Genomic DNA, 13,788 nt, shown 5'->3' on the forward strand with positions numbered 1-13,788 from the left:
ATTCATTCACTGAATGCAAGTATAATATCTATATTGTTTTAAAACCAATTTCCTATGCTAGTTTCTTTAGATGAATGTTATCAAAAATAATTTTCTTGCAAAGACATTAACAGACATTTAACCCTACCTAAATGCTTTCAAGAGCAGAGGTACTACAAATGTATACCCACAGTGATCCCATGTTAGTATCAAGCTATTTTATTTCAATTAAAATGTCTAACTATCCACCCCCAACATATACCTAAACTGTAATTTTCTCTGAGAACTACCAGTATGTTCTTGGTTTTGTTTCCTTTACGAACCTATCAAGCAAAAATTGCCTTGCAACTGTCATTAGAAGCAAGATTACAGCGAATTTTCCAATTTAGAAAAACTGTGTTTTTATCTCCGTCTCACACTGAAAGAATAATAGTATAATTTGACTATTTTTAAATAAGCAGTACACTTTGAAAAAGTCAAACTTTCCCAGTGCTCCAAGTTTTAAGATCTACTGTTAGCTTTCTGTTCTCCACACCCTTCCTATTCACAAAGTCTCTTCTCCCTTTTTCACACACACACACACACACACACACACACTTACACACAACAGGGGTGGAAGTCCCAGTGTGGCCTCTCCAACAGTCTACTAAAGCAAGGTTAACCTTCAGGCAGTTGTTAACTAAGAAGGGGCTTCACATGGTTACTGTGACTTACTCTCCAATTGACATTCTCTCACCTTCTCAACAAGCCTTCCCACCAACTCCCCCCTCCCTGTTTTTAAAACGGAGTCCTGAAGTAGCAAAAAGTACAATACTTTAGCTCTTTGAAGCATGGGCGATTCTCAAATTATCCCACCAACTGGAAGTGCTCTCTGATACTACTATCTTGCAAAATTGAAGCCATTATGGTCAATCGTGCAAATCCGTATTTAGCTTTCCGTAAATAGTGGATTTTTGACCCAATGAACTGGAACAGCTTCTGAAGAGTCTCTGGGATCTCAGGCATGACACTCCGTACCCTGGCATGCCACAACTCTTATCTACATAGAGGTCATTCAAAACTGTCCTCATTCAGGATTCTTATTCTCCACTGGAATATGTTTAAGGAAATACGCTCAGGTCTCAAAATAAGATAAAATAAAATCTTTTGTAGGGTGATACATTTCTTCCACCAACATAACACATTATTTTTGTGAAACACCAAAATCAGAATCAATATTAACAAAAAACATCACCCAAATAATGTTCCTTCTGATTGTTAACCATGCTCCCACTCCAGTATCTTCTTGAATATTTCATTTTTCAAGTATCTTTACAAAGATAGTAAATAAATGACCCTCTTTCCAGTGAGCTTCAAAAATTAAAGCTAACGTTTTGTTTTCTTCTAGTCCAATACTGACATTCCCTTAGCTTTTAAATTTATAATTACATTTGGGTGCTTACCTTCAAAAATCTTCTCATTTCCATACTTTTTAAGTCTCATCATTTTCTGCGACTTGAACCAAAATGACTGAAGCGGGTAGTTTGTACATATTTCCTCCTGCCATCTAGCCTGTCTGTATTCCCAGAGCATGCTAACTTCCTTCTCATCACAGCAGGTGTTCCTGGACAGAATCTAACTGTGAACACAGACTAGGGCCCCTCCGTCCACGTCAGGGAATCAATGTGAGAAGGACAGGAGAAATTGCTTCCTCGGTTCTGTGGATTTTGTCTAGGTCTCACACACAAAAGGTCCTGTTCAAGTGAGTTCAACAAAGATAAATAGATTTATATTTTCTGCAGGACTTCTCAGAGCCTTAATAAACTAAAAATTTTAGGCTTTATGATTGTCTAGTGGAAGAATCATTTTCATACATCGCTTACTAACATAAACAGGAAACACCATTTTAAAATTCACAAGCTTATAATCGTATCCAATAGTAAAGATGAAAGGTTAAAAGGGCACAGTAGTGTCCAATAAAAGCGCTAGACTTGACTAGTTTCTATTGGATGCCAGGCCAACGGAAGCAGCAAGCCAGCCCAAGTCTCCCAGCATGGCAAGGGGGCAGACCACATTATACTGAAGTTTCTAAAACAATGCTAGAAAAGTCTTAAATAAGATATACGCCCACGTGTTCAACCATCTCTCTATAAAAAGCAGTTCTTACCTTTTTAAGTGGGTCACTGACCCCTTTGAGATTTGCTAAAAGCAAATGCTCATTTAGACGGAATATTATTAACAATTACAGCCATTCATGAACTCCCTGACACTTACGTAGAACCCAAAGTTGAGAACCCATCTTCAAAGTTCAATAAAAAATTGCAGACCCCCATACATACCACCACACACAGGTAATGAAGTTGCATGCATATGTTTATATATTGATACTTATAAAACAATGATAACTTTAAAACTGCACATAAAACATATCATGAAATTTTGTTCAATATAATAAAAAAGATAAGTTAAAGGAAGAGAAAAACATACCATGGCATTACACAAACAAAAATTTTAGGTTTCAAGCTAAGAAAGCGCTGAGGTATAGAATATACTTGGAATTTTTAGGGGGTCCGATAGTGACTATCACGTGACAAAAGTAAGGTTCAGGTTCCCTATTACTATTCAGCTGGATTATTGTTGTCTACTGTAGATACAACAACGGAAGAAATACTGAAGACCAGAAGAGTTCATGTTAAACTTGCATCAATAAAAGACCCATCACTGGTGGGTACACTAAATATATCAGATTAACAGTTTCATTAAACACAGAAACGCACACACACATACTTTCTTAAGGTGTATAATGAAAAGACTGCTCTCCCAGCAACATTAAGAAACTGGCAAAACGAAGGTGTCTGGGAAACTACCACTCACAAACTGTCCACACTTACCTGCTCAGAGGCCAGTAAGTCCTTTAGAGCCCTGACTTTCAGTTCTTCCACTCACCTAATGGGAGTGATCCCCTAGCAGCGTCATGGTGGCACCTGGAAGCCTACACAAGGTCCCTAAGCACCTCTGCCTCTGGCTTTGCCCCAATCCAATTAACGCATCAAAACCCATCTTTTTCAAGCGTCATTTGGATCCTGTCCCTGTCCTCTGAAGAACTCTTCGAGAGACCCAACTGCTACTTCTATTGAATAAAGACTCCTACTCCTAGAAGCAAGGGTGGGGTGCTTCACCCCACAGAGCTCTCTCCCTGAGCACCTGTGTCTCTTAAACTGTGCATTTCAATCAAGGGCCTCCTCCACTACCCTCAACCTGTACAAACCACCCTCCGCCCACCCTGCTACTCTGATTCGCCTCTCCACTCAGAATTCTGTGCACGTGAAAAGATAACGCTCCCTGGGTAATGCCCCTGTCAAGTGAATTTCAACAAATTATCTGGATGTCTAGGTAACCGAGGCAACTTTCTATGTATACTGAGAACTCTAATCCAGGGAAGCTCTTCCTTATAACTACTTGCCATTCTGGTCATAGAAACAAAATCTTAACTAATGCTTTTGCTTACTGTTCCTTGCTCCTTCCTGAAAAATTATTAAATCTCCCTAACGTGTGACATTGATTGAAACCACTATGTATTAATTGGCACCCATCTGGCTTTCAAAGGAAGGGCGTCCCTCTCAGAGCATCACACTGCCAGCGGGAGGCAGTGAGGCACAGAGAAGCAGCACATGGCCACCATCAGGCTGCTACCTGGCTCTATGACAGGGAGCTCCAGGACTGTGGACAGTCCCCAAGGCTATTTCCTCAGCAGAAAAATGAGAACTGTAATGATATGCATCTCCTAGGTAGTAAGAATTAAATACTAAACTACATATAAAGTCCTTACCTGTGGGGGTGGGGAGGTTATACAGTAAGAGATCAACTATAGAAAAAACATGAGAGTTACTTTCCTTCTATCAGGAGATTATGCAAGTTCGGTCCCTGGTCAAGGCAAATACAAGAATCAACCAAATGCATTAACTACCTCCCAATGTCACAGTCATATATCTAAGTGCCTCCTGGACATCCTCACTTAGATTTCCAACAGGCGTCAAACTAATATGACCCAAGGGAGCTCCTGTTCTCCTTCCCACTGTCAAGCCTGCAGTTGCTACTCCCATGTTGGTGATAATTTCACCCTCCTAGTGGATCTGGCCAAGGACTGTCCAATCCATCAGAGAATCTTATTGGTTCTGTTGGTTCTCTCTTCAAAATACCCCTTACTTCACTTTGGCCTGGCCACTGTGATCCCTTGGCTATACTGTTGCAATAGCCTCCTACCTGTTCTTTCTCTTTCTAGTCTGGCTCTTCTATTTTCCATTCTCAGCATAGCAGCCAGAGTGATCCTGTTAGAACATAAACCAGGCCATGTCACTCCTGTGCTAAAGAAAATCCTGCAGTGGCTTTTCAGTTCCCTTCCTATCAAAGCCCAAGTCCTAGCCTTAATTAGAGGGCCCCACTTGACCAAATCTGTTACTTCTCCAAGCTCTTCTCCTACTAGGCTTCCCTGCCTCTCTCAGTTCACCATTGTCCTTCTTGCTATTCCTCAAAGGTACAAACACACTCCAGCTTGCAAACCTGGGCAACGGCCATTCCTTGTACCCGGGACAGTCTCTCCCCCTCCATCCCTGTATCTACACAATCAGTTCCTTTACCTCTTTCAAATCTGTGCTCCAAGGTCACTTTATCAATGAAGTCAACCAAACCATATTACTGACAAAGAAGAGAACCTTTGTTGTTTCATAGCTCATTGTAAATACTCAGCTGTCATCGCAACATATCCATTCTACGAAGTGTCTTAATTCCTAATCTTAACATCACCAACTTCTATATGTTTCTGTTAATACTCTGATGGTGGAGGTGGCAAACTATATTCCATTGGCTCACCAGCTGTTTTTTTATAAATAAAGTTTTATTGGAGCACAGCCACACCCATTATTTACACACTGTCCATGGGAACAGCAGAGCTGCGTAGTTGCAACAGAGAACCTACGGCCCACAAAGAACAAAATACTATCTGGCTCTTTAGAGAAGCAAGTCTACTGTCCCTGGTCTAATATAAAATGTAATGCTTAAAAAAAAAGAAAATCACGCTGAGACTCAAAATATGTAAATTTTAAAATGATAAGGCCTTAAATATTATAAATTGACAATTTTATAAATATTTCCTCAAATGACAGCATAGAGATTTATAATTGATATAATGTTGCTTTAAGATGTTTGATGCAGGTGGCCAATGATCAGAATGAAAAATGTGGATGCGCTCTTTAGAGGGGGTGACAAGTTATCGTCTGTATGGCCCTCAGGGGTTATGACCTTGTTCTGGCTTAGGATAAGGAGGCGAACCAAATGCAAGAACCATAAAACCAACAGCTTCTGTAACAGTAAACAATCTCCAGAGACTTCCATCATTCTCTTCCTCAACAAGAAAAATCTTTTTGAAGAAAAAATAAAGGGGAGTCCATTAACTCTCTGTTATCCAGAAGACATAGGTACATACAAAGAAGCAACTGCTTACATCCAGAGCCAGTCTGCAGATCTGAACAGAAAGAACTAAGAAATTTATCACAAAACTACTTACTGAGGAGACCAACACCCCCTTCACCTGTGCCACACGCAGCAAGAACGCGCAGTTGGCCTTTGATGCTGGCACAGATCATCATTAAAAACACCTTAAAGCACTGGCCGGTTGGCTCAGTGGTAGAGTGTCGGCCTGGCATGCAGGAGTCCCGGGTTCGATTCCCGGCCAGGGCACACAGGAGAAGCGCCCATCTGCTTCTCCACCCCTCCCCCTCTCCTTCCTCTCTGTCTCTCTCTTCCCCTCCCACAGCCAAGGCTCCACTGGAGCAAAGATGGCCCGGGCCCTGGGGATGGCTCCATGGCCTCTGCCTCAGGCGCTAGAGTGGCTCTGGTTGCAACAGAGCGACGCCCCAGATGGGCAGAGCATCACCTTCTGGTGGGCATGCCGGGTGGATCCCAGGAGTCTGTCTGACTGCCTCCCCATTTCCAACTTCAGAAAAATACAAAAAACAAACAAACAAACAAAAACACAACTTAAAGGAGTGTGGACTTTATGGAAGATGTGGCTATGAATGGAAGTTATCACAGTGTGAAGTGCTGAGACAGGACTCCGGCGGTCTGTGGGTGGCGGCGAGCAGGAACGAGACCCGGGATGGCGGCAGCACGCAGACCCTTAGCGTTCTGTAGCACAGTCTTCTGCACTGTGGAACTTACTGACACAAGATGCTGAAGCCAGACACTGGAATTAGAATAACTGTAGAAGACGAATCAAGACATCACTTGGATTTCATAAGCTCAAATGTTTGGGGCAGATGTGAAGTTGAGGTGCTGCATTCCTGAACTTCAATATACAGCTTACTCTTTCTTTTCCCTTTTTAACAGACTGTAAGTAGTGTAAAGTATTTTTTCCACCAAGAATAACTTTACTAAAATTTACTTCTTTGTCTGCAAAAGAATCTTTATTAAAACACACAGTCTCAACTATGCACATGACATGAGCAGGTTATCTTGAAAATATTCCTATTAGTAGGCACTCTTAGTATGGTCAGGATATACTATTTCTGTAATTACAAAATTCTTCAGTTATTGCAGCTATAATGATGGTTTTCTTGGATGAAATTTGTGTTACTATCCAGTTGAAAGTACCATTATTGTTTCTAAATGGTGATTACACTGGAGAGTTCTGTAATAAGATTCTAGTTCTCTGTTTTTTTAAGCTTAGAACTGAAGGTTAACCTAGTTTATGCTACTTATGTAGTATGATAAAGTCGACTTCTCGGATACAGACATACCCAAGGCAGCTGCCAATCAGAAATGAAAATTGCTAAATGTCAGAGCCAGTGACTTTGCTGCTATATCCCTACTAAACGGAGCACTTTGATTCTTGCTCATCTGTCTCAGTCACAGGGAATTTTGTAAGAGACACCCCCTGGTTTTCATCTTCCATGCCTTTGCTGTTGGGGAACGTCTAAAAAGTGTACACTTTACAGGGCATGCTTCTATTTTGTGGATGGGGTGCCAAACCCTTGTTTGCCACTGTTTTTACTGTAGCAATGTTGACTGCCGAAATCCTTAGTACCCGCTTTTGCCAAAAATATTGCATTTTGGGACCTTTAATTCACTTTGTCATGTGTACAGATTTTAATTTGTTATAGTGGGCAGCAGTATTAAAATGGTGAGTAAAGGGGGAAAAAGAAAGAAAGAATACTGGAGATTATGTTTTGCCTGAAAGGAAATAGGAGAACAATAAACTAGATCAAAGGAACAAAACTGATCCAACCGAGATCTTTTCACTGTAGCAGACACAAGGAGGGATCGGACATGAAAATATGGTGAACATAAACCAGGTCTCAGAGAAAACGGAAGATTTCACTGAAACGTGACACTCGGTGATCTGCCCTCGCCCCACCTGACTTTTGTTCACTGAGCATCAGGATCAGTGTCAGTGGAAACTGCAACACAGCTGGCTGGCTGACGGACACTGCGCTGCCCGCGCTTAGTCAGACAGGCCCGCGCTTAGTCAGACAGGCCCTGCCTCAGACAAGCTCTAAAATGGAAACCCGTGTGTAAGCAGATGAAGAGTGTAGCCGGGCTCCTCTGGGTGAGATGCAGGCTGGGGCACAGGGGTCTGCAGCCACACGCCAGAACCCCTGCAGCCCGTGGGAAGGCCCCGCGTGAACCGCTGTAGCCACACGCCAGACCCCTGCAGCCCGTGGGAAGGCCCCGCGTGAACCGCTGTAGCCACACGCCAGACCCCTGCAGCCCGTGGGAAGGCCCCGCGTGAACCGCTGTAGCCACACGCCAGACCCTGCAGCCCGTGGGAAGGCCCCGCGTGAACCGCTGTAGCCACACGCCAGACCCCTGCAGCCCGTGGGAAGGCCCCGCGTGAACCGCTGTAGCCACACGCCAGACCCCTGCAGCCCGTGGGAAGGCCCCGCGTGAACCGCTGCAGCCACAAGCCAGACCCCCTGCAGCCCGTGGGAAGGCCCCGCGTGAACCACTGTAGCGTGGGAGAAGTGTTTACCCCCTGACCCCAAATGGCTGAGCCAAGCTGAGAAGCAAAAAAAGAGCCCTTCCTCTCTCACCTCCCACCCAAAGATGCACACGCAGGGGGACGACCTTCTGAAATCCAAAAGGGTCGTTGTGGGGTGACAGACTGACAAGGGGCGAAGGAGGTAACCAGCGGTAGGAGTGCCACCACACTCACATGGACGGTCAGGTCACAGGTGACGCTCTCTTCACACTGTGGGTCTAGGAGACCAGGATTGACTCAGGAAGCCCTCTTATCTTCCACTCAAAAAACTTTTTTCCTTCAACCCCATTATAAGTTTCTTAGAAAATATACAACCTTTTAGATTCTTCTAAAAGGTACATTTGGGGGGGGGCAGAGAAAGAAAGTCAGAGAGAAAGACAGGAAAGGAGAGAGATGAGGAGCATCAATCATCAGTTTTTCATTGTGACACCTTGGTTGTTCATTGACTGCTTTCTCATATGTGTCCTGACCGTGAGCCTTCAGCAGACCGAGTGACCCCTTGCTCAAGCCAGCAACCTTGGGTTCAAGCTGGTGAGCTTTTGCTCAAACCAGATGAGCCCGCACTCAAGCTGGTGACCTCGGGGTCTTTTTTTTTTTTTTTAATTTGTTTTTTACAGGGACAGAGAGAGAGTCAGAGAGAGGGATAGATAGGGACAGACAGGAACGGAGAGAGATGAGAAGCATCCATCATCAGTTTTTGTTGCGACACCGTAGTTGTTCATTGATTGCTTTCTCATATGTGCCATGACCGCGGGTCTTCAGCAGACTGAGTAACACCCCCGCTCGAGCCAAGAGCTTTTTGCTCAAACCAGATGAGCCCGCGCTCAAGCTGGCAACCCCAGGGATTTGAACCTGGGTCCTTCCGCATCCCAGTCCGACGCTCTATCCACTGCGCTACCGCCTGGTCAGGCTACCTCGGGGTCTTGAACCTGGGTCATCCACGTCCCAGTCTGATGCTTCATCCACCGCGCCACCGCCTAGTCAGGTGGTACATGCCTCTGAAACACTCTTTAGGCTGCTGCCCCGCCACTCATTCTGTCAATTCCTTGGACAAAAGCCTGTTACAGACAGCAATCCCCTCAACTGGACAACTCTGGGAATTATATGGTCATTTTGTTATCTTCTTTGTACAATTCCTATCTCTTTCAGTTTAATCCTAAACAGGGACTAGGAGCTCAAAAAGCCCAGGGGACATTTTATGACACCCAGAGAATGATGATCCCATCAGCTCATCATAAATGTATACAGGATATACCCTGCTTCCGTTCTGTGAGACCGGCAGATGTGAAAGAAATTACCAACAGAAAGCAAGCCCTAAGAGAGAAGCTGGACATTCTCCTACAATAGTCACGTGCTACTAATGACACGGCCAGAATTTCAGCTCCTTGGCAGCCCCAGTTGCTTACTTCAACTTCTTACGTTTTCAGAGATGGGGCTGTGCTCAACACAGAACAGATGGCGTGCTGATCACTGGCCAAAGGCTAGTGGTTAAACTACTAGTTAAAAATAAAGGGAGGGTGCCCTGGCCAGTTGGCTCAGCGGTAGAGCGTCGGCCTGGCGTGTGGGGCACCCGGGTTCGATTCCCGGCCAGGGCACATAGGAGAAGCGCCCATTTGCTTCTCCACGCCCCCTCCTTCCTCTCTGTCTCTCTCTTCCCCTCCTGCAGCCAAGGCTCCATTGGAGCAAAGATGGCCTGGGCGCTGGGGATGGCTCCTTGGCCTCTGCCCCAGGCGCTAGAGTGGCTCTGGTCGCAGCAGAGCAATGCCCCGGAGGGGCAGAGCATCGCCCCCTGGTGGGCAGAGCATCGCCCCTGGTGGGCGTGCTGGGTGGATCCCGGTCGGGCGCATGCGGGAGTCTGTCTGACTGTCTCTCCCCGTTTCCAGCTTCAGAAAAATACAAAAAAAAATAAATAAATAAAAAAAAAATAAAGGGAGGGCGAAAAGGTGAGGAGAAAGAGGAGTTGGAGTAGGATAAGAAGAGGAGGAGGAGGAAGAGGAAAAGGGGAAGAGGAAGAAGGAGAGAAGGAAGAGGAAGAAGAGAAGGAAAAAGAGGAAGAGGATGGAGGAGGAAGAAAAGGAAGAGGAGGAGGAAGAGGAGGAAGAAGAGCAAGAAGAGGAGGAAGAACCTCTCTTGTTCTTTCAGTGATATTATTTTGTTTTCCAGACAGCACCTTCAGAGTCCTGTGAGGCAGGTTATTTCCTGATTTTACAGATGAGGAGAATAAGGATCAGCAAGTTGAAATGACTTGTCCATCAACAAACCACTAGTAAGAAGCAGAAAGAGAGTTCTCCTGCCACAGTTCTTCCTACAATTCACAAATGACTCCTGTTCTCTTCTAATGACAGTAACACACACACCCGTCCATCCCGGCACTGGTACAAGTCTTGTTTCTTTCCTCCCTCAGGCCAGCGGTGGGGCTGGTGGCACCAACATCCCTTGACACCTCATGCCCATGAAGGGAAGACTAATCAGGGTCAAGGAGAACATCAGAAGTCCATTCCTCAGTCCCCAATCTCCAGTCAAGCTCTCCCCCTCTGCAGAGAGGAGGAAGGCGAGGAGAACACACTTGCAAGCTCATCTCTGTGTACCCCAATGAAATGCTGCCACAACCTTTTCCTCCAACTGGCTTCTACTGGGCAAATCCATGCTACCATGCACTAACAGCTCATTTATTACTTAAAGATTTTAATGGGGACATTTTTCATTGGTGTCCCACTGAAAAGTTGTGTTTACAGTGCTGTTCAGAGGAATTAGGTCAGGGGTCGGGAACCTATGGCTTGCGAGCCAGAGCCAGATGTGGCTCTTTTGATGGCTGCATCCGGCTCGCAGACAAATCTTTATTAAAAAAATAATAATGTTAAAAATATAAAACATTCTCATGTATTACAATCCATTCATTTCCTACCGCTCATGTTCATGGTTGCGGGTGGCTGGAGCCAATCACAGCTGTCCTCTGGGACAACACCAATTTTTATTGGATAATGCATAACGTACCCGGGTTGTTGTATGGCTCTCACAGAATTACATTTTAAAATATGTGGCGTTCATGGCTCTCTCAGCCAAAAAGTTTCCCGACCCCTGAATTAGGTGATGGGAGAAAAAAAACTAAAATTATTCAAGGGATTTTTATATATTAAATAATGTCCATGAAGTGTTAACAGACAGCGTGTGAGCTTCCAGATGACATGAAACAGAAACAGGCAAATAGCTGTGTTTTGCCTCTGCCCTGGCTTATCTAGCCTTAAATAACTGTCATGTCACATGAACAGGGAGGAGTGGGTGGGCAAGGGGACGGCTGCTGGAATAAAGGTATTACACTGTCCTATCTACACTGGGTACAGTTATTATCTTCATTTTTGATCAGGAAAATGAAGACCTGAGAGGATAACTATCTTGGCTCAAAGAAAGAGTGGCTAAGCCTCTCCAGTTCCAGAGCCACTCAGAACCGCTCCAGAGTGTACGGCGCTCTGCTGTAACGTCTCTATTCCTCCCATCTGTCTGTTCCTCATAATCCATCAGGTAAGACAAGCCCACGAGGTCTGAATGAACTAAACACTATGAATAAAGACATTGAAAATGGGCACGTGCCCCAAAAGGCTCCGAAATTCTCCATGGGCAGTGCTGTGTCGAGCAGGTTCACAAGCATGGGCAACTCAGCCGGACGCCGTGCAGTCAAGCGGAACACAGCACTCTGTCAAACCTGGCTGCAGGAGCTGGTGTCTTTTTTAAAAAAGAACTTACTATTACCCCTCCACTTCCTGGTCTTCCCTTTCTTCTAATACTTAAGAGATTTTAGGCTTTTCTGCAGCTTTGCAGCTAATCCCGTGAATATGGTTCCGCCTTTCAGAATAAAGACGGCAGCAGCATACACTGCCCACCCAGCTGTGAGGAGATGGCTGCTCAGAAGAACAAGGTTCTCCACATACACCCCCGAACCACCATCCTGGGCAGCCCTCTGGCCTCAAGCAGTCCCCTGAGGACAAGGTAAGGACAGTCCTGGGGACATGAGTCTCTCTTTTTTTTTTTTTTTTTTTTTTTTTTTTTTTTCCATTTTTCTGAAGCTGGAAACAGGGAGAGACAGTCAGACAGACTCCCGCATGCGCCCGACCGGGATCCACCCGGCACGCCCACCAGGGGCGATGCTCTGCCCACCAGGGGGTGATGCTCTGCCCATCCTGGGCGTCGCCATGTTGCGACCAGAGCCACTCTAGCGCCTGAGGCAGAGGCCAAGGAGCCATCCCCAGCGCCCGGGCCATCTTTGCTCCAATGGAGCCTTGGCTGCGGGAGGGGAAGAGAGAGACAGAGAGGAAAGCGCGGCGGAGGGGTGGAGAAGCAAATGGGAGCTTCTCCTGTGTGCCCTGGCCGGGAATCGAACCTGGGTCCTCCGCACGCTAGGCCGACGCTCTACCGCTGAGCCAACCGGCCAGGGCCACATGAGTCTCTTTTGTTTTTAGTCAGCTGATGAACTTCATTTTATCAGTGAAAATAAAGCACTGCGGATGGTGAAGGGAGTGGACAGAAGTCCTGTCTAGCTCTCACATTCTACGACTCCGGGAAAAAGTCCCGGCACGTTCTCCCTTGCCTTAAAACGAAACCAGAGTATTTTCAAACTACTAACAAGCTCATGTTTTTCAAACAGGAAGACAGTTGAACTGCAGCCTGCAAACACTGATAACTTTGTTAAAAGGGATATGCTAATTTTTTTAAAAGCACGGCATACATTTCCAGAAAAAAGAAAGTGCTTACGCAAGCTTGCAGTCACTTAGGTGCGCACACACTCACACCCCTTACCAAAAGTCACTTCTCCTTTGCCAGTTCTGTCAAACAGCTGAAAGGCCACCATGAATAATGCATCCGGGGCACACAGGACAGATTCAAATGCTACAAATTCTTGAAAGGATATTAATCTGCAACATAAGACAAGCACAAAGCATAAAGTCAATAGCTTGCAGAAATAAAAGCACAGGCAAATATGCACTAAGGAAAAAAATAAAATGTCACCATCAAAAAACAAAATTTAAATCTAAAAACATTTATGAGCACTTATAGTTTCCTTTACACATAGTGGACTGGAATCACAGTGTACAGGATCTGAAAGACATGACAGGTTTGAGGACAGGGTGGCATATTAGACGCGTTACAATTTCAAATGTGACTGTTTCACCCAACAAATCACTTTCGTTTCGGGCATATTGTTAGAGTCTAGAATTAAAGCTTAGATAATTTAGACTGTTTCTCAACCACCAGTCCATGGACTGGTGCTCCAGAAATTTCGTGCTGATTCATGAAAGAGTTGACCACCCGGATGTTCTATGAAGATTATAGACCCAATGATCTTAGTCAAATTCGCTTATGCTCAGGGTGATTTCTGCCTTAGCGGTCCCCAAAATAGTTCTATTTTCACCAGTCCCCAACTGTAAAAAGGTTGAAAACCAATGCTTTAGAATTCAGGGGTCTCAAACTCAACTCAGCATGTGGGCTGCAGAGCAAGATCACAGCCGTCCGGCGGGCCGCACTAGGTCTACAAAAGGCAACTGTTACGCAACACTTTTCAGTGTCACAAAACGACCAGAAACTGTAGTTCGTGGATTAGTCTGCGGGCTGCACAAAATTGTTCGGCGGGCAGCATGCGGCCCGTGGGCCGCGAGTTTGAGACCTCTGCTTTAGATGATAATGTGATGGTACAACAGCAAAACAGAGCAGCTTTGTCATTCATTAATACTTTGCACCATATAAAAATGGTTCAGAGATTCACTTAGTACTGATATCTACTGACCACTTGTGGATTAAACTAG

At 45.1% G+C, this 13,788-nt stretch overlaps 1 protein-coding gene across 1 annotated transcript in view; it reads right to left on the minus strand.

Moving 5' to 3' along the window:
* Positions 1 to 13,788, minus strand: part of SLC25A13 (solute carrier family 25 member 13) — a 192,660-nt gene that overhangs the window by 106,307 nt on the left and 72,565 nt on the right. The window contains exon 4 of the mRNA XM_066238405.1: positions 12,785 to 12,900. Coding sequence (XP_066094502.1) covers positions 12,785 to 12,900 — 116 coding nt within the window. The remainder of the gene's footprint in view (positions 1 to 12,784; positions 12,901 to 13,788) is intronic.

Source organism: Saccopteryx bilineata, chromosome 7, assembly GCF_036850765.1.
Source record: "Saccopteryx bilineata isolate mSacBil1 chromosome 7, mSacBil1_pri_phased_curated, whole genome shotgun sequence".
In the NCBI taxonomy this organism is placed as follows: Eukaryota; Metazoa; Chordata; class Mammalia; order Chiroptera; family Emballonuridae; genus Saccopteryx; species Saccopteryx bilineata.